Source organism: Polyodon spathula, chromosome 10 (genome assembly GCF_017654505.1).
Source record: "Polyodon spathula isolate WHYD16114869_AA chromosome 10, ASM1765450v1, whole genome shotgun sequence".
Classification (NCBI taxonomy): domain Eukaryota; kingdom Metazoa; phylum Chordata; class Actinopteri; order Acipenseriformes; family Polyodontidae; genus Polyodon; species Polyodon spathula.
The window spans coordinates 28,385,686-28,407,249 of NC_054543.1; the positions used below are offsets into that span (position 1 = coordinate 28,385,686).

Sequence of the window (21,564 nt, forward strand, 5' to 3'; positions counted from 1 at the left end):
GCCCCACTTTTTTGCATTTATCATGCATTGCATTTGCAGTCCCTGAGGTTGATTAGACTCAAAACACAATATAATGTAAGAACAATAGGTAATCGCCCATTTTGAAAAATAGGCACACTATATTAATAAGCAGGGCATCCCATGATTAGAGTAACACCCAGCATGTTTTCCTTTATTCCTCATGTCAAGAGGGAATGATTATCTATTCAGGGATACCAAGATTCTGTATTCTGAAAAAATGTGTAACATTCTGAGGAAAGGCTGCATGTTTTGAAAGAGAATTCTCATTAAAATTGTATTCGGAGTTACCAGGATATAAGTAGGGTACAAAGGGTTATATAAGCTGGTGTCCTCATACTTTTGTCAGTTATGTGTTAAAGCAACAACATATATACTGTATTGTGCAATACAAATATTTGGTTATTTAGTTTTTCAGGATTGCTCTAATTGTGTTATTAAGCCAGCAATGTGTAATACTAACATAATGCACATGTTTTCTTTGAAAGAGCTCTTTTTATTTTAGTAACAGTCTCATGATGAATATGTCATTAATAAGACCACTTATAATTCAAATCTGTAAATTTTACTACTGTTTGCTTAAGGCTTGAAAAATATGTTCTGGTATCTTCTCTAGCCAACACACACACACAATGTATTTTCATTGCAGTACCACATTACTGCAAAGGAGGCATCAAAGAGCTAGCTATTAGGAGCCCAGGCTTTGCAAAGCACAACACATTTCACAATTGCACGTTATTTTTTACTGTATATATGAATTTAGGGTAAAATGTTATCAGCATAACAAATACATCCTTTTTTTTGGTTTCTTTGTGTACACTTTTTGGTCTGCTAAGCTACAACTGAACTTTCCGAAGACAGTCATGACCTCAGATGGCTTGTTACAGTTCAGTCACAGAGACAAAAACATTTCAAAGAAATGTTTTTCTCCAGGCTAGAGCAACTGGGTTTGACCTGCAACCAAAAAGTCCCATCTTTCCTCACCCACACAAAACACAAACATAGTTCCTACAATGCATGAATTAAGTGCTTGTGGTGCAAAGACAGTTCCAAAGTGAAAAGTGAGTGTTGATGTCCGGGTAATGCTGGTCTGCGGCTACAGCTCTGGATCGTGCGAGTATTCTTTAAAGATAAACGACACAAAACAGTGTTACGAGACAGACGAATACACAGAACACTCACTGTTTCTATTTCACAATTTACGGGCTCCTTCTAGGTTTGTTTACTAACCATCTACAAAGAAACAGATCACTGAACCTTCGCCCCCCTATTTATACCCTCGCCCATGACCCCTAGGTTAACGAGCGCATTCGCTCCTTCAATCGTCGGATGCCACGCCGTCTACCGTCCGGGTCAGTGAGCTTGTGTGCCATAGCTCTGCCCCTTCCTAAATGGCCGACTTCAACCTACCCTACGGAATAAATTGTCTTGCCATTTTCTTACGGTTACTCTGTTCCTTCTTTCTAGTGCCCTCACAGGTCGGGAATAAGATCTAACACCATGCGTCACTCGATCTCTGTCACAAGCTGTTACACCAGAGTGTATTCATTAATCTGCCCCTGTGGACCACTCCACCCTTAAGGATGTAAGAAGTATATCGGTAAGAAATACCAGAAATGTAGTTAGAGATACTGTAGGACATGTTTGTGCAGGGGCGCTGGTTAAGTGTTCGCTTGCTCGCTGAACCCCCAGTGTCTTATTAATGAATTGTGCTTCCCTCCCCCCCCCTGCTCCACGTGATACTGGCACATCAACAATCCCATCTGTTTTATGGGCTGAAGCCGGGCTGTGCTCGCTCAGAAATTTGAGCGCCCAAATCCGCTATGCACATGCGCAGTAACAACCAGCCATCAGCCAGAACATGGTGATCAGTGCATATGCACCAAGACAACAAAAGCTATAAATATGAGCAGCATGACTTTGTCTCTTCTCAGTCTTGCATAGTGTGTTACAGAAAGCCAGAAAACGTTTAAGCTGTTTAAATATTCAAATACAATTCACAAATCTAATCTTTGTCTAACTTTACATGAATGTTTATGAATACTCTTATTTGTTAAACTTTGTTCTTTTCATAGTTTTAATCTGCCTTTATTTTGTCCAATGTAATTTGGTCCTGGACCAAATTACATTGAGGTAAATTACAGAAAAGAAAAGGCCTGTTGACATGCACAAGAAGGGAAAACTATTGAAGAATTGAATACATAGTCACCAAGAATCATGTTTTACCGTTGTACCATTTTGCAGGATTGTGGAACACTGCAGCTTTAAATGTCTCAAGACTTCAGCGTTTGAAAAGGTTTTAATCAAGTCTAATCTATCTGGTTCCCTACTTCTCCAGCACATATGTAGCATACTGAATATGATTGTTTGAGAAATTGAATTGCCCAATTTGTGGTTTATTATTGAATACATCTGATATCCAACTGAGCATCATCCTTCATGAAGTAAAATCAGAGCTGTTTAATTATCTCTCTGAGTTTGATGGAGGTCTGTGTTGTTTTAATCCTGTCAATATAATTTCTGTGATTCAATTACTAAGGACTGGAAGGAAGAGAGGGGCTTGATAACATTCTACATTCTAGTAGCAGCTCAGCTCTGTAATTAATTAAGGGCTGAGTTATAGAGTTATAGGGCTGGGGGGCATGGTGACTCGATTATTTACAGACTTAATTTAGCCTCATTTGTATATGCTGAGCACAACATTGTAACAATCAAGCACTATTATTGTAATGGCACAACTATATATTTAAATGTTTTGCCCATTAATTCCCTTTTTTGGAACTTCATAACACTGCATCCCCCCAGAGTCACGTGGATCTAACTAAGCAACCAAGAATTAAGAGGTCTGGAATAGTGGAGCAGAAATGTCCAGTCATGGTTTGGGTTTGAGAGCTACCCTGGTCTGCACTCTATGTGGGGTCAGGTTGTGTTATGCTATCTGCTGCAGAGGAAGTGAATTTGTAGCACAGGAAGTGATTTATAGGATTGCTTTACCCCAGTCAAAGTGAAAATAAAATCTGGAAACCTAAACAAACAATGTTTGAGTTGTTTTTTGTAAACAGTAATGTAAACATTGTGTCCTATAGCACTATCAGTATTAGCAATGGTCCCCTTTTTCTTCTGTGTAAGGGCTTTTGGTTCCTTGCTTGTAGTTTATACTTCATTCTCAAACTAGCATACTAATTCAGCAGTACTTCACCACAGTAATCATGTCAGTCTGCTTTTAAGAATCAACCTCTTATAAGAATCAAATCACAGGAAGACATGATTCTTATAAACTGAGTGCACTGTATTGTTAATTTGAGAATGAAAGCTTTGTTCCCTGCAGTGTAATGGGTTGATCACTAGATGTCAGGAGTTACTGCATGTATGCACAGGGACCACACAAAGTATTGTTTAGTTAGTTCTCCAACTGAAAACAATATTTATTTTGTTTGCTTGTTTTATTAGTTGCTGTTTCCCCACCGCACTATAAGAAAAATAAAACCATCACCAGTTTTAAACTGTAAATCAAGACTCCAGCCCGATAATTTACTCTGCCCTCAGCCACATCACATTACAATTAACAAAAAATACCACCACGCATCAGCAGTTTAAATACAGTATACGAATGTCAATTGTGCTCAGTTACCGAGGGCAATACATCAAATGAAGTCCTTGCAGGTTAGCAACTTGTTATAATCACAATTATGTTTACTCAAGGCTGCAGAATCCTATTTTACTAAATTATATTTGAGAAGCGATCGTCTCATGATGGTGCTAGTTTAACTGTCCTGTGGTATTACATGTAATGGCCTTTGGATTAAAGTGACATTACAGTACAGTATTTTACTGTCAGGACTACCACTGCATTTAAGCATCTCTGGCTTACTTATTTTCTGTTACTATGCAAATCTCACAGTTTTTCATTAAGCGGAGATGCAAAGCTCTGCAATCCCTCTCCCTCTACATGCATATCACAGAATAACACTACTGCACTCGGTATGTATTCAATGAATGTTTATTCACTTTATTGAAACACATTTTCACTACTAGAGAACACAAAAAACATACTTGCACAATACATTGGTGCAGTCACATTTGATTACAAACAATGCAGTGTTTCCTGCATCATTGCACGATCCACGCTGTGTATGTGCCTAATCATATGAGATGTTATCAAATTCAAATTCAAAAACAGCTTTATTGGCTGTACATGTCATTGCACTTGATCAAGTACTATATTACATGTATTCAGTTTGGCCTGAAATTATTCTTATATGCGGATTGCGTGAGTGTTACAAGCATAGTATTTTACATTGGTTAGTATAGGAATGATTTTGTCCCAGTAGTTTTGATCAGTAAATGTGGTTGATTCTTATATCAGTGATTCTTATAAACATAGTGCACTGTATTTGACTTTGTGCAATTAATATTTGAGTATTTTAAAACAAAATTATATATATATATATATATATATATATATATATATATATATAGATAGATATAGATATATAGATATATATATATATAGATAGATATAGATAGATAGATAGATAGATAGATTATTTGAAATAGTTGGTGTTTACAAATAAAATATCAAATACAACTAGATTTGTCCCAGGTCTGGAAACTGAGAGGTTACTTTTAACCATCTATGCAACCACTTTGCACATATGAGGCCTACTTAGTAAATGGAAGTGCATCATTTTAAGTTGTGCTGGTCTGCAATATATATCCTTCAGTCAGTGTGCACAATTGTACAGTTTTCTATCTAAATACCTATTTATAATGCAGATTTAGAAGTGAGTAGTTTTTCGAGATTTACGATTATACTGTATTTACAGTATAATCGTAAATCTCGAAAAACTACTCACTTCTAAATCTTTTGAAGTCACTTTTGTACAACTTTAGCATAAATACATGTTAATTTGGATTCATATGTTGTTTTTTTCTGACTTTATGTGAACGAAAAGACAAACATTTGCCCATTTTCCCATTGGAAATAGTGATATTTTGAAATATCACTGTCCTGGTCACAAAAGCAAAGTTTGTGGGGAATAATAGCCATTTTCTATACTTTTGAGGCATAAACAATTAGGAAATAACATTTACTACTCAAGAACAAAAAAAAATTGTTACACGGTGATTTATTAGAATTAATAAACAACAAATGCTTTTTTTTTTTTTTTTAATGAGAAACACTTTCCAATAAAATCACAAACAGATGGAGCACAATTTACTGACATCACCGCAAGTCACTCACATCAGCAAAAATCGCGGACACTAGCAAAAAACACGGAATACGTGACACCCACAACCACAGTGACTAAATCCCAGCCCTAGTTATAGCCCCTCAATGTTCTATCCTGGACACAGCGTTCCTAACATTTCAGGGGACATACATGTATTGAACCCTGTCTCATTCATCTGTCTCACAGATTCAATAAAACACAGCATGTGTTAACTGGCAGGGGATTCTTCAGCTGGTAATAATTTGCACAAAGCTTTTAATGCTATCATCGCTAGCAACCTTACTAAACTGCTAAACATGTATATGTGCTTTTAGACCTGAAGGCTTGCCAAATAGTAGAAGTTATTTGGGTTAGTATCCCTGTATTTTGGGCTTTTTTTATATATTACTTATCCTCTTGGCAGATACAGAAGGACGATTGCTAGGCCATTTGGATGGGATGGGGCAATCAGAACCCCCTGTAAGAATAAGTAAGCCAAAGGGCAAAAACAAGAGTATGGATTATTTTTTATCTATTTGTCTGACAAATTATTTAATTGATCTGTGTTGAGGGGTTTCTTTCCTCCCGAACTTTACATTTAAAATTATTTTATCCCTTTGCATTTGCCCTTCAAAATAGCTTTAAAACAGAGCAATCTGTCTTCAAAACAATGCAGTTGTTTTTGTAAGTTTGCTACAGCTACAGGGAAGATGCTATACAAGTTGTTGATAATACATACTGTACTGTACATGTGATAGATACTGCAGTAACTTCTATATAAATCTGTTCATTAATTTTGCTAGCGTACCATTATACCAAAAAGCTTACTTAAGTAAATGAGAAGACGTTGTCACTTTTCCAGGCAAGTTTGGTGCCAATTGTTTTAACAAAATCCTGTTTGTTCTTGTGTTATATATACTGTTTGAGAACAAGGACTGGTGCTGTGATGAGTCAGGAGACCCATGGTGAGAGTTTGAGTTAGGAAAGGGAAAGTGTGGCAAGGGTCCTCAATGCCCTGTCTTCCAGTTATAGAACAGATTGGGAAACCTTGCTCGGTCAGGATATGGGTGGAGCCGCCTGGAACTTAAGACATTGGCCAGTACGCGTGGGCTTTAATAGTGTAGTATGAAGCCTCCTACAAAATGAACACTTTAAAACTACAGTACCACTATGAAGGGTAGATTCAGTGACACAACACTGTCATTAACCTAACCCCTTAGCCACCTCAAAAAAATAACACCACAATTAAAGAGAAAGCTTAATGAGATGACAACTTACTGTATACTAATTTCATTTCACATATTAGCAAAAAACATATTTACAGCTTGTTGCTCTGCGTCGTACAATAAGGTTTGGGGTGCCATTTTCAAAAGTTATAATATTTATTGCATTCTTTTTTTTCCCTCTTGTGGTATTCTGGATTAAATGTATATGGAGATATAACATCATGGTGCTGTATTACAAGGAACCATCATCTGTACTTATCTCTATGGTTTTGTATTTGTAACAGCATTTTGTATTTGTTTTACCCTAATAAACAATCACCTCGTGTGGCCCTTTTAGAAAATGTTTCCCCTTGGTGACATCAAAATTTGGACAGTAAAGTCCCTTAGTTTGCATAACTTAGATCCAGTTGTTGGTCCTTTGATCCCCTTTGGAATGACAGATATGTAGTTGTCTCTTTGGGATTATAATGCAAGTTCCTCTGGAGAATGCAGTACAAGATACTTATTTTTCCAGTCTGTCTGTTAGCGGTAGGACAGTCTTTCCAGCTGTGCAGTTTGAATTGACCCTCCCTCCTGCCAGGGACACAGGGCAAGACTCTTAAACAGGAAATAGTCTTCTTCCCTCACCACAGCTCAAATTAACTCCAGTGTATTTGTGGTTAGGAGAATATGGTCTGAGGGTGGTTTGTTGTCTGACCCCTGCCTGCTTTCCATCCTGCAGTGCTTCAAGACCATGCACTGCTGAATGGGACTTTTTGTTCAATTATACAACAGCCCTTATCAGCAGGAGGGTTGTTTTTCACAGAATCCCAGCTCTCACAAACAAGTAATTTGTGGTTGCACTTTATTAGAAAAGGCAGTTGTGTGTTCTTTATAAAAAGACAGTATTGTAATTAACGCTGAAGGGCAAACCAGAACTGAAGTGCTGCTAATGGGTGCATAAAACAGCTTTTAACAGATAATAGCAGCAAACCTTAGACTGAACAGTAAAGTTAATTTATGGCCTACATTTATTCATGACGTCAAATAACAAGGGAGCAATATTGGGACAGATTTTTTAAGCGTTTATTTCGGTATAATTTTTTTAAAGGACTTTTCATACCCTTAATTTTGAATCAAACAACAAAGTCATGTAGTTTAAGGTCTCTTGAGGAACAATGATACTGGTGACAGCAAACAGGTGAGCGCACCTCAGTCCTGACCTGTGCACCAGCGCAATTCAGTCACAGGACTCTCAAATTCTGTGGATGTTTTGTTATATTGGGGTTCCCTTTCAATTTGAAGACGACAACCAAAACATTACTTATGGGATATGCTTCCTTTTGGTAGGTATTCACTGAGCTCTTTATATCAGAGCTGCCGATACGCCCTTCTTGGGGTGATGTCCTCAATCCCGTCTACCGAGGGATTAAACAGTCAGCCTCCGGTCCCCGGGGTTGCATCGCATTGCCTTCTGGCTTTTGACGTGGGCGACGCAGCTTCCTGGAGTGGTAAACTGGACCTCAGGCCTCCTTTCGAGGGAGGGTGCGCATCAGTCAGAGTGGCGTCTCCACCTTCAGGTGGTAGAACGCCTTTGGGAGTGATTCGGAAATGGGGAAGGTTGATCTCTTCACCTCGGCGTAGACGACAAACTGCTCCCTGTGGTACTACCTCCACCACTTTGGCGGTCCACCAGGCATCGATGCCCTAGCCTACGAGTGCCCCAGGACGCTCCTTTACGTGTTCCCGTCAATACCGTTACTCACTGATTTTTTAGAGAAAGTCCGGTTAGAGAAGGTAACAGTTCTCCTAGTGGCCCCCAGATGGCCCAGGAGAACCTGTTTTTTGACCCTATGCCAACTCTTACAAGGCCAGTCCTGGGAGATCCCGCTTCACCTGGATCTACTCTGATGCAATCGTAGGCATGTTGCAGAATGCTAGGGTAGATCGTTATACGCATATATGTGGAGATATCTTCAGAACTGGTGTCTGACTAAGGGTCATGACCCAATCTTTTGTCTTATGCCAGTTATCTTGCAGTTTCTGTATCAGAACTGCTCGATGCTGGTAGGTCACCTTGTAAATTGAAGGTGTATTTAGCAGCCATTTCTGTGTGCCATGCCCCCATAGACTGCGTATCTCCGGGTGCACATTTCTTGGCAACCCGTTTTCTTAAGGGTGCTCTCCGATTACGCCCCCCAAGGAGGGGTTGTTCTCCCCGAATGGAGCTTTGATATTGTACTGGAGGCTCTCGCGGAGGCCCCATTTGAGCCCATACACTCCATAGAGTTGAAGTACCTGTCCATGAAGACAGCCTTCCTCTTGGCTATCACCTCCTCAAAGCGAGTCAGTGAGCTACAGGTGCTGTCGGTGCACAGCTCCTGTATGCTTATTTGGGATGATGGTAACAGGGTGTCATTACGTACAAACCCTGCTTTCCTCCCTAAGGTGATCACAGACTTCCACATGAAGTGGAATTGGAGTGTTTCATCTGTCTATAGGTGGGATTGATGTTTTAGAGCCAAGAACTGGAAGCATAAAACACAGCTTCTTTGGTTGAGGGGGGACTTCTCTGATACTCCCACATCCTAGCCCCCACCTACAAGCAGCTGGCCAGACACAATGACATGCTTATCTTCTTTGGGCTTCTTAATTCACTCATTTGGTTGTCTTCTCCAATTAGATTTGAGTTCAGCACATGTACTTTCAGTAGGGTGAAATCCAGATGGACAAGTTGTTTCGGGCTCTTAAAAGCCTGTGACTCATAAATAATGCATATCTGTTACATGCTATGTTGAACTGTTTTAAGATGTTCCAGCCCTGTATTTTTTATGTTCACTCTGATTCATGTGAGTTCTCTTACATTATATAAACAGTATGAAACAAAGCAGTCCACTCCTGGAATATGACATCTTGGATTCCAGAAGCCCGTTCTAATAGATAAATACATCTTTTAAAAAAAGAAGGATTTCTCTTGAAGTACATGATGCTTCTGTATATGGTATGCAGAGAACATGGTGCTGGATTGACTAACTGAAAACAAATGTGTCCTCACTTATATAAATATTTAAATGTAGTGTTTATGGCTGAACCCCATCGCAGGCAGCCACACATTGCATCTCAATATTCATCGAGTCTCCAACTACTGTTAGCTGATTTGACTCTTCGGAAAAGATTCATGCTTTTGGTGAAGCTGCATGTTTTATATGGCAGTTTCTCACTAAATTAAGACTTCTTTTGGATACTCCTTAAACTGTACTGCACCTCTGGTCTTATGGGTGTGGAAGAAAAAGGAAGGTGTAAGTTTCAACTTAATTATTTGAGACCATGTTTTATTCCCCAGTAAAGTATCCAGTATTGGTTTCACAGACCCTTATTACCACTAATCTTAGTCTATGAGTCTAAGGCAACATTAGGTACTGTAGATCTTTTTGGCACAGAGTTGGTGTACGAGGCCTCAACAAACAAAACAAGTGATGGACAATAAATATAGTAAGGGGATGCTAAAAACTGCATTGCCTTAAAAAAGTGATATTATTTTGTTTAATAAACAATTACATCTTTGCTTTCCCTCATATTGTTAGGACATTTGCAAAAGTATATTAACCCCAAAATGTGCATTAGCATATGTTTACGAACAATAGATTTGGTTCCAAAAGTGATGTTAATTTTGTATAATATTACCATGCTTCTCTATTGTAATTCAAACTTATAAACCTATCTGAGCCCCCAATTTTTTACCTTTGCATCTATCTCCAGCTGTGGGGGCGATTAAATGTTTTCCTATACTTTGAACAGGTGTAGCTCAGTAATCTTTTTGTAGGGTATAAATACCTTACTGAAAGTAGAAAAGCACTGATTGGATTGATAAAGGTGATTGGTTGTTGTTGTGTGCTGTAGCTGCAGTGATAGGGGAGTGTTTGCTCCCTGGCAGACGTCCTCGCTAGGTGCACTCTCCTCCTCTCCCTGACTCTCCAGAGTTAATGGATTGGAAGCTATTCATTCTAGCTGGAAAATGAACTGCTGTTGGAGGAACCCTGTGTCTATAAAAGGCTCTGTTGTCAAGATGTTGCTGCAGCGCTGCTCTAAGAGGGCTATGTTTTCTTCCAGACCTTTTGGCTGGATTGATGGGTCTTTCTAATGGTTATTTTTCATCTTTCTATCTCCCCACAGCCTCCCAGTAATGATATTGCACTGAAGCATGTAGACACAATGGTAAGTGAACTGTATTTACTATTCATTGTGATGATAAATATACTACATTGTGTTTCTCTCTCTAAGTCTTTCATCCTTAGCTTTTTTCCTTGAATATTGTACACTCTTCCATACACCATTTTTTGAACTGTAATGTCCACTAGATATTATTGGAGTAATACATCATAATGTAGTTAATAACAATGTCAGTCAGTAACTGTGTATAAGCCCTTTAGGCAACCTTTACTGACAGCTTATGAGAACATTAGAAAATTGTCAGTAAGAATTACTAGCTCATGCCCATATGAAGACACTTTGTTTGAGCCACCAGTGTTTACCAAATTAAACCCAAGTGCTGATGAAATTAGGATGCTTTTAGAAAAAAACTAAACTATAATAAATACAACTTTGAATTTGGATTCAGGCTCAGACCTAATAGACTCTCAGTTGTTTAAATCTAATTTGAAATGTTCAGGGGCATAAGCACAGCTGGAAAATTTAGTAGCCTGTCATTACTTTCATCTCTTGAGGCCTGGGTTCGAATCTGACTCAAGTCACAAGTGAGGTACGTTTGCAAAGCTGTTAAGGGAATCTCTCCTGGTGTCTGTCAGGACTGTGCCTGACTGCCCCTTTCCTTTCATGAGAAATACATTCACGTACCAAATTTTCAAATGAAGTATATGTCATTTTCCTGCTGTACCCTTTAATTTATTTTCAAATTCCATTTGATGTCTACCCTGGATGTATACTCCCTGTAGGTTATCAAGTTCAGGTTTGAAAATGTTGACACTGCTACAGCATGTTTTCAATGAGAGGGAGCCCTTTTGCACAGAGTGAAATTACACGGTAGAGCTTTTTGTTTATCAGGATGCATATAAATTGCAGAGAACATAACACAGATGTTTTAAGAGCTAGATTATAGTACAGTATTTCCTTGGGGCAAAGTTAGCTGAAGTTATTAATTTTAAGCCAAAGAAGAACCATGACCTTGACTGAAGGCTGCCGTGGTGCAAAGTGAAATGCATAGTTTAAGTTTATATTCAACTAACACAGGTACAATGATGTCCATGCGCAGCAAGCTGGGTTGCATGTTGCGTTTAAGATTAAAACATCTCTTTTCCATGTGAGATTTGGTTAAGGCAAAATAAATGACAATGTCTCTGCTAAATATATGTTGATTTTGTGTTTAAACTCTTTTTGCATTATTAAGGCTCTGAGTTTTAAGTTGCTTTGATATTTATTACAAGACCATGGTGTGAACAAAAAATAAAATATTGGTTAATTTTAGGAACCGTGAAGGTTAGGACAGCCTAAAATCTCAGATTACTACTAGAAATAACAAATAGTTTTCTGAGATAGTGTGGGACCTAAGATAAACAATTATATACCAATGTTTCAATCTTTGCAAGAATATAGAATTCAACCCAACCAGCCAATATTGTGATTTGGGGACACATCAGGCTGGAAATCAGGACTGTCCCGATAATATAGGAACTGGTGGCAGGTATGCTGTACTGCAGTTTGAAACAACAGCCACTCTTCAGAACCAGAACTATACATTCATCCTCATAAAAAACGTAATTTGGCAACTTGTGGTTTGATCTGTATTTATTTTTAAGGGGGAATCATCATATTCAGGTTCAGGAGTTCAGTGTTTTCGAATGATGTTGTATGTAAAGCAATTGTAACTAGGACTGCCTCTTGCAGAGAAACCTCAGAATAAAACAGATCCTGGGGAAGGTTTATTGGTGTGTGGCTTTTCCTTTACACAAATTAACCCTTGGTGGGGGTCAGATCCTCAGCCGTGTGAAAATGCATTTTTTATAATTGATCTCAGGTGAGGCCAAAGCAGAAGGAACAGTTAGTGGAGAAAATCAGTTGTGAAGCCATCTCAGCATTAGCATATATGTTGCATGGCTGCTCCCTTTTGCATTTTAGCTTCAGGGCCTTAGGAACTTTGTGTATGTATGTGTGGGGGGTTGGATTTGGGATGTGAACAGATCTGAGGCCCAGTTAAATGGTTTGTTGGCTGTGCCCTAGAATAAGGATGGCCAAGTGGTTACGGTTTTGTATTTTTTTCTTATAATTCACCTGCTGTAGTTTTTATTGGTAGGGAATACCCTTGGGTATTATATATATATATATATATATATATATATATATATATATATGTGTGTGTGTGTGTGTGTGTGTGTGTGTGTGTGTGTGTGTGTGTGTGTGTGTGTACTAACCAGTCCTATATTAAATTCTTCACTACCATTTCATGTTTGACCTTTCTGAGAAATTAGCAAAATACCCCAAAGAACAGTACTGGCAGTAGAAAACCTTATTATGATCAATGGCAATGCTCATAATAGCTGCTCATACGTGGTCATTGCTTCTTAGTACAGAACCACTGCTCTGCACTGTAAACTATAGTTTATTCATGTCAATATCAAATGATTCCAAGCTTCAGACAAAGTGCATTTCATTCTACTTCTCGGCTTTCTTCCATTCAGTTCGAACTAGAAATACACTAATTGCACAAAAATCAAGCAACATATCCACAAAATGAAAACCCATCAAGTGGAATTATTCCTCAGTTCAGATTCCTCACAGAAATATAATTAAGTTCTGCCTCGTGCTGCTTTCTTTCATATACAGTCACATTTTATTGGCTATGACATGTCTGTAAAGAGTTCAGCCAGCCCTCTCCCTTCACTCACACATATTAGTTATTCTACGATGTAACAGTAGACTTGCAAGTAAAATAGTTGTCAGTTTAGTTTTCTAGTAAGATGCACTAAACCTCTCAATTACTCAATGCTGTCACTCTGCAACTTAATAATGGACTCTATAGCATTCCATTGGCAGCTCTCCAGTATGGTTCTAATTACAGTTTATCAAATATTGTGTTCTGTTTTTTTTTTTTTTTTTTTTATAAATCTATGTTATGGTGATTTAACAATGAATTCACAAACTGCTCATCAGTTCTAGTTGTAAAAACAACCAACACAAACTTATCACAAATTAAAGAAAAAAATATTTGAGTACTTGCAATAAGAATCACTCAGAAAAACATCATACAAAGATCAGAAAAATATATGAAAATACTATGCTATTTGAAGGTACTCTTTACTAAGAAGCCTTTAACACTATTTTTAGGTCTCCTGTGCTGTCACCCATACTTTAATAGTGTGCACTGCTCTAATCCATCTACACCTTAATAATGAACAATAAAACACTATATTAACAGAAACCCAGCACTGTCACCCTTTAACAATATCTTAAACACTCCATTTTCAACTCTGTTTTTATCCTGCTCCTTAAAAAGCTTTCAAACAACCAATCACTTGTCACCCTAAATTCTAAATTCGGTACAGCAACACTCTGTAAAACGTTTCCAGTTCTCCCCACCTCAAACAAGCCCTCAAACTCAAACCAGATTTTCAAAGAAAAAGGTCACCAGGCTAGCAGGCAGCGAGAGTGTTAACTGCAGGGAAAATTAAGAAGCAGTACATTTAGTTGCTCTAAGAAGTCAGCTGATGAATGACTGACCCTGCCTGGGACCAGGGAGGGGCACAGAGAAGCTACAAACAGCAGCAGTCTTGATGCCAGCAAGACACAGCATGGGAAAGAGGAGGAGAGTGTAAAGAGGAGAGAGAGGGAGAGGGAGAGCTAGTTTGAGTGTAGATCGGGTTCAGGCATGTGGCATCCAGTAAATATTTTGGGATTAAAATAGAGCCTTTTTGTTACCGAAAAGGGACACTTTAGCAGACAGAATGCATACCGACAGGCAGCCTACTGCAAGCATGAATCCCAGCAGCTCTCAACGACAGGAAAGAAAGTTTGTTTCTTTTAAAATGCCCTGGAGATGGAGCACAGGTTACATATTTAAGGTAGGGACATGGGGTGTAAGAAAAAAAGAAAAAAGAACCCCCCTAAATGTTTTTTTTGGTTTAGATGTTATTGGCTTTTGTACTGTTTTAGGCATAATTCACTGCTTAAAACCTTCCCATTTAAAATCTGTTACCTCACTGTTTGCAGATGTTTTAACAGTAAAGCAGGGTGTAAAAAGTTATAATTGTACACTGGTAAAAGTTTTATTTTAGTTGAGATGACATTGAGCAATAAAGCAGATTGAATTCAGATGATGTTTTCTTTTTTCATGTTTGACACAACCTTTACTGTTTTTTTTCTGCATTATGTTTTTTTGGGTGGAAAAGGACAAATACTTCAACTAGTAAAACCTTCTGTAACCTTTCCAGTTACCTTTCACAAACTAGTAAATTGCTCACTAGTTAAATAAGTTTTCTTATCGCAACAGTTTTACTATGTCTTTTTTTTCAAAGTATATTTCTAGTCCAGTTATGTCCATTTCATCAAGCTGGAGCTTTCTGTATTAACTATTAATACCATTCTTGTATATGTTTAGATCACATCTTTTCACTGTTTTCATGGGATATATCTGGTTGATCTGATGGCCTTGTTTTCCATGCTTACTCTAATACTGTACTTCCAGGAAGGTGCAAGTTATTAACACTTGCAAAGGGGATCTAGTGCAGGCAGAAGTACGTGAGCATGTCACACCACAGATTTCTTCAAAGATGACACCACGCAGTACCTCAGTCTCTCTCGTTCATTTTACATGATGAGAATTTTGCTCATGGCTCCCACATAACTGATAAAACAGGTGGATTCTTACAGCTAAAACAAAAACATTATACAACTGGAAAGACACATCAAGAAACAAAAATAAAAAGTTCTGCAAAGAGTAGAAGAAAAGTTAGGTAAAGATACACAGGTTTAGCAGCATACAGTAGCTTCTATTAAGGCTAGTATCTGTCAGTGAAGCATTTTTATTTATATGTAAACATTATTATTACATTATTATAATGCTGCCTATTAAAGCTACAGTAACACAACATTTATTGTCTTATTCATAGCTTCACTAAATGTAATACAGTCAATGTATTTTAATGTAGTATACTGTATTTTGATCATGGTTTTCAATGCCTAATTTTTTTAGCAGAGAGAAATGACTGCTGGTTAGCCTACTTATTGTCAAAGTGATTTGGTTTCAACAAGTTATTTACTCAGTTTTGATTATTAAATCATTTTTTAAAAAATTTTATACAAGGATGTGATATATATTATATATATATATATCTATCAGTGTTAACCAGTATATATTACATAATATATTATTAGGATATATATATATAGATATACATACACATGTGTGTGTGTAATAATAATATGTAACAATATCGAAAGCTTACTTGTGCAGTGTCCTGTGTACTGTAGACATAAATCCAATAGTATATGCCGTAGTGTTAAAATAGACGTAGTTGGGCCCTGTTCCAAAAATCAATAATTAGGTAAAGATGGAGAATTTGTACTGAGTTCAGTCTCATATGTCTGGATAACTGTTTGTCCTATTGTCATGAAACTTGGTAACAGCATTATTTATTATAAGCTATTGAGGATATCTGATTCTGGGGCTATAGGGGGTAGTCTATCTGTCAGTTCTTCCATCCGTCTGTATGTCACTTACATTTTTACATATATGTGGATAATCGTTTATCACATTATCATGAAACTCAGTAATTCTTACTCTATTCCATTGTGTACTTACTATTGATAAATGTCATAATCATCCACTTTTTCATCATGCTGATGGCTCTAATTTTTAATTCACTGCAGTCACGAGGGATGTATGTTACTGACATACCTGTTGATTTTGTTAAATGTCAAATGCCCTTCCAATAAACTCTGCATTTCTCTGCTTAATAAAGAGGGAGACACAGAATCTTGTGTTCTGTAGTTTGTATGGTAGCTGGCAATAGGTGTTAATACAACCTTGTTGGCATGCTTCCTGTAGTCTGGAAAGTTGTCTGCATGTTAACATGGATTAAAGTAAACCCATGCTTTGAAATCCATTTACTTACATAATCAGGTCAACCTTATCTCTGGCCCCTCTTTGTTGTGATATATTTGGGATACAACACTGTAATCAAACAACCAAGGCTTCCTAGTACTTCTGAGGTTGTAGGTCACACTGATCTGATTGCAGCTAGATTAAAACTGACCAGCACAACTGATTGCCAGGAAGTAATAGCAATGTTGTATCATTGTATTAAAAAATGCTATTGTTGAAGTTAGGGATTATTTGAAGTATCAATAAACCAAGAGCTTCAATAAAGGAGGTCGTATTGTTGCTTGAACTATCAGCACTCAGGCAATACAGTTTGTTTGTGAGCCAGTTAGAACTGAGTCAACCTAGACACATACAAGCCTAGTCTGTCTGATGCACAGGGAATTCCTACTAGATTAAGAAATGAGTCAAGAATCAAAGCTTGAATTGGTCACAAAAGTTAATGTTTTAGATCAACAGCAGCTGTCTTTTCTTATTTTCATAAAGTCTCAAATGTCTGTAACTGAAAAATGCATTGTTTCTGATGATTAAATGCCTAAAATTCGCATCATCTAATTTTCTTTCTAGGAGCCCAGTTTCCAGATTGAAGTGTAGTTAGCTTGACCAGTCAATTTTAAGCGTGGTGTTCATAACTTTTCCAGTTCTACTGTACAGTCAAATCCATACAAATATCCTACAATATCCTACAAATAACAGACCTCCTGCCTCTCAAGTGCTGCCGTAACTGCAGTGACAAAGAAACAGCTGTACTTGATGTACTTTATGTATGTTTATTGTCAAGTTGGCTAGAGTAAAAAAAAAACGTTTATGAAATGGAATTGAAGCTCAGTTGGTATTCCTATACCCAATGATCTTTAATGGCACTAAAATGCCCCTCAGTGGTTCTGTAGAAATGGGCAATGGCAGCTACAATATAATGAAAAGATGAGGCATTGTATAATTTCTTAAGTTTACTTTCCAAAGCCATCTCAATGGCACCGTTATACTATTGCAATAGCAGTGTAATATCTGATCAGGATTTTTAAAAAATGACCATTTGTGGTTTCCTTGTTTTTCATAATACCAATATATTGCAGCAAATTGAGGAATCATGTGTAACGTTCTGGACTCGCTGCTTTTGACTCTAAAATGCTGCACGCTGATATCATGAGTAATGCTAGCCCTAGGAGAAACCATTTTATTGCCAGGTACAGTATGAGACACTTAGAAAACATGTTGTTTCCCAACTGTTTTGTCAGACAATGGCAAAATAATGTCCTGTTAACATATTAGGTGGGGGGCTTCACTATGTGCCAGTCTTTCATAAGAGTATAACTGTCTAAACAACACATACTGCATTGATAGAGAAAAAGACACTGTTTACATGTTTAAATTGAGCATGCACTGTTTAAAAACATAACCATGGAAATCACCAGAATCATATTTATATATATATATATATATATATATATATATATATATAAAATAAATAGTATATTAATATATATATACAAAACAATTATATATGTTTATATATCATAGATATTTCTTTATGTATGTGAAGCTTTAAAATAATAAATGTCTTACTATAAAGCTAGAACAATGAATCAGGAGAGTTTCTTTCTGTTCAAGCTAAAATTAATTAATAAAGTCACTGAATGTGTTTTTACTTGAAAAAATGTTCATTATACTAAGTTATGTACTGACCTCTAATCTATGTACTAAATAAGCCTGATGTATCATTTAACATTCTACAATTAGTACATTCCCTCAGAACCAAGCTTATTGATTAGCAAACCCTTTCTTTGAAGGCTTTGAGAATTAAATATTTATGGGAGATTAAAAGTAGCTTCAAATATAAGTTTACCTTTCATTTAATAATGTATGGCATTTGTAACAATTATAGTTTCATTTTCTCCAATTTTGAGTTTTAATCACTTTCTCTAATATGCATTTACCTGGCTTTGATCTTGTCTGGACAATACTAAGGACCGGCACTGGAAAGCCCTTCATATTCAATTTAAACCATATAACAATGTGCTCACCCAACCTCCTCTACAAATGAACAGAAATATAGGAGGAATTGAAATGTCATATTGTCACATTGAATGGAAATAAGAAGTATGTTCATTCTTTGCACTTTGTTATCTCTAGACCAGCTCACATCCAGGTAAAAGTAGATTTAGAGAACATTATAATGACTCAATATTGGAGCATCGGAATCCAGAACTACACAGAAAGCAAACATCATACACAAATAAAGCAAATGTAAAAAAAATAAAAATAAAAAGCTGTTAAAATGGCATACTTAAGCCATTGGGCTGATTAAACGCTAGCTGGAGTTGTGAGCAAAATCATTTTGATCTGGTGGCTGTTATTATCTAGTTCCTTTTGCACAGATGTCAACAGTAAATCACATTTACTTTGGAAGCAGTCTGTAAAGTAAGAAGTTGAGGCACTAGTTGAAATATTTGGCTAGTGGTCAAGACCACAGTATACTGCCCTGCCAAAAGAATTGTGACACCAGCTTTGAAACATAATGACTGGTGGTAGGGCATTTATCACCCCTTGCACTCCATTCAGATGCCTTTGTTTAACAAATATCTTGGTATGACTGAATAGGTAATCGTCTCATTAATCAGGAATAGACAACAGACTTTAATAAGCATGATGTTGCATAAGAGGCACGCTGAATGATATCCATTTACTATGCAGAATAACTGGGTGTAATACTTGTCCTTCTTTTAACATTTAAACAGTGTTTCTGCAATGGTGACTGCTAAGACAGTCATCACACAGAATGTTACTATAAGTCTCATCAATGCAGAAACTCATTTTAGGGGTTGGGGGGTAAATGAATAACAAATATACCACCCAGTTATTCTGCATTGGTAGTAAATGGCTTGCATTCTGCATGGCAGCGCACCTACGGGACGTCTTGCTGATTATCTATTGAGGCTACCAAGATATATAGCAAGCAAGGGGATTGGATGGGGTTAACAGGCAATAAACATCCCTCCCTTTGTTGTTTTTTAGTCCTAGAAAATGGGTAACATTAAGCTTTATATCATTTCCAGATTAAAATAGTTTCACTTGTATCTAGAGTATAAATATTACTGTTTTAATGTTGCTATGGCTGCTGGGAAAACAGATCTGTACAGATACCAGATTCCAGTAAAGAAAAAAACAAAAAAGCTTAAATATAAGCACAAAATGAGCCCAACTATGCCTCACCCCTGCTTTTGCATTGGCTATTGTAGCAGTCAACCAATTTCCTGAACACATCAAATGGTATAGTCTTGACTGTGACATTTTTCAGCTTCCAATTAGGTTCAAGTGTTTTATGAGGAAACTGCAGACCAGAATATTTTATTTAAACTAATGTGGACACCATATGTATGAATTGACCACACATACTGGCCATGCTTCTGCTTTTTGGCATAAGCAACCAGGAATTAATACAAGCCCACTAGAACACATGGGAAATATAAGCTGCTGTCAGAATGGAAAAGCCTAATTCTTCTTGTTGAAACCTGGCAGCTGAAGGTTTAATAATAAAAATGTTCAATTACCATAATTTTGTCCTACCTGGTATTGCTTTTAAAAAGCTGTCAGTTTTATACAACAAGCATGTGTTTTTAACACATATTATACACAAGGACTGGTTATATAAAGTTAATTAAGGTAACCATTTTTTAATTTCCCTTGAGTCAACCAGACTGTTCCTTCCCAGCACAGCTTTAGCATATAAAGTAATACTTATTTGAACAATGCAGTCTATGAATAAAGTTTGTTATACAATTAGACACATTTCTAAACCAATTATGCAAAACAATAGTCTAAATGTAGACCAATGTTTCTTTCCTAATACTTCAATATGTGTTACGATGTAGTGTTTAAAGTTGTTTGAAAAAGAATAGTGTACACTGTTGTGTAATTTAGATCAGAATATTGTGTATACCGCAGTTTCAAGTGAAGAATTGCTTGCGGTTGAATGAACAATTTCATAAAACAGTATGTCTCACATGCAGTTTTGAATGAAGCACATTATAGCATGTATGTATTTTCTTTTTAAATGTTATATGATACCATACTCTGGTAAAGAAAGACATGAGTTCGTATGCTTTAATCATTGAATACATTGCTGAAGTGAAATGGAAATGTTTGTGTGGCAGAGCAAAGCTCTGCCCTTTTTAAATTGGCAGGGATGGTGTTAATTTCCCCTACCTGCCTGGGTTTATTATGTTCAGGTGGCTGGGGTTGATTAGTTGATTAGGTTAATTAATGATCAATCAGCACCCAGCCACCTGATATAAAAAGAGGCCCAGAGACAGACTGCAGTTCAAAGAAAAATACTAATTTTATTATAAATAACACAAAATAAACGTGCACAAGGGCAAAATAAAGGGATTTAAACACAAATAAAGCAATACAAAAAACAAAACTTGCAAAATTAAGGTTTCCAGGCTGGGAAATGCCTTCGCTGGATTCACAAATCACAAATCACAAGTCACAAGTCACCACAAACACCAACCTGCTTCCTCAGCTCCCTCCTCCCAAATGAGAAGCAGAGGCTGATTGATCATTAATTAACCTGATCAACTAATCAACCCCAGCCACCTGAATATAATAAACCCAGGCAGGTAGGGGAAATTAACCCATCCCTGCCAATTTAAAAAGGGCAGAGCTTTGCTCTGCTACAGTATGTTTGGTGTAACATGGGCGTCTTTCAAAACTGCATGTGTCATTGAATGTGAATTGAATGTGAATGTGAATGTGAATGTGAATGTGAATGTGAATGTGAATGGCTGGTAAGCTGTATGGAATTATTTAATTAGCTATAACCAATGTAACCTCCTTGCATCAGCTGTATCAATACTTGCCAATGTGTCCAGAAAGAATGAGCAACAAGTTCCAATTCTGTCTTCCAGGGTTCAACAAAATCGACCAAGAGTGTGGAATCCCGACCCAGACCTTCACGGTAAGACAAGTTTATATAAGAGATGCAATAATATTGCTTTTCAAACTCAGATTACAC

The 21,564-nt window shown here is 37.1% G+C and overlaps 1 protein-coding gene across 10 annotated transcripts in view; it reads left to right on the forward strand.

The window, feature by feature from the left end:
- LOC121322053 (tensin-like) overlaps positions 1-21,564 on the forward strand; it is a 309,001-nt gene that overhangs the window by 193,674 nt on the left and 93,763 nt on the right. For 9 of the 10 annotated variants that reach the window (XM_041261524.1, XM_041261522.1, XM_041261526.1 and 6 more), the window contains 2 exons: positions 10,610-10,651; positions 21,458-21,507. In XM_041261524.1, coding sequence (XP_041117458.1) covers positions 10,610-10,651; positions 21,458-21,507 — 92 coding nt within the window. Of the gene's footprint in view, positions 1-10,609; positions 10,652-14,231; positions 14,509-21,457; positions 21,508-21,564 lie in introns of those variants that run through there. The other variant, XM_041261528.1, reaches the window with a different exon arrangement.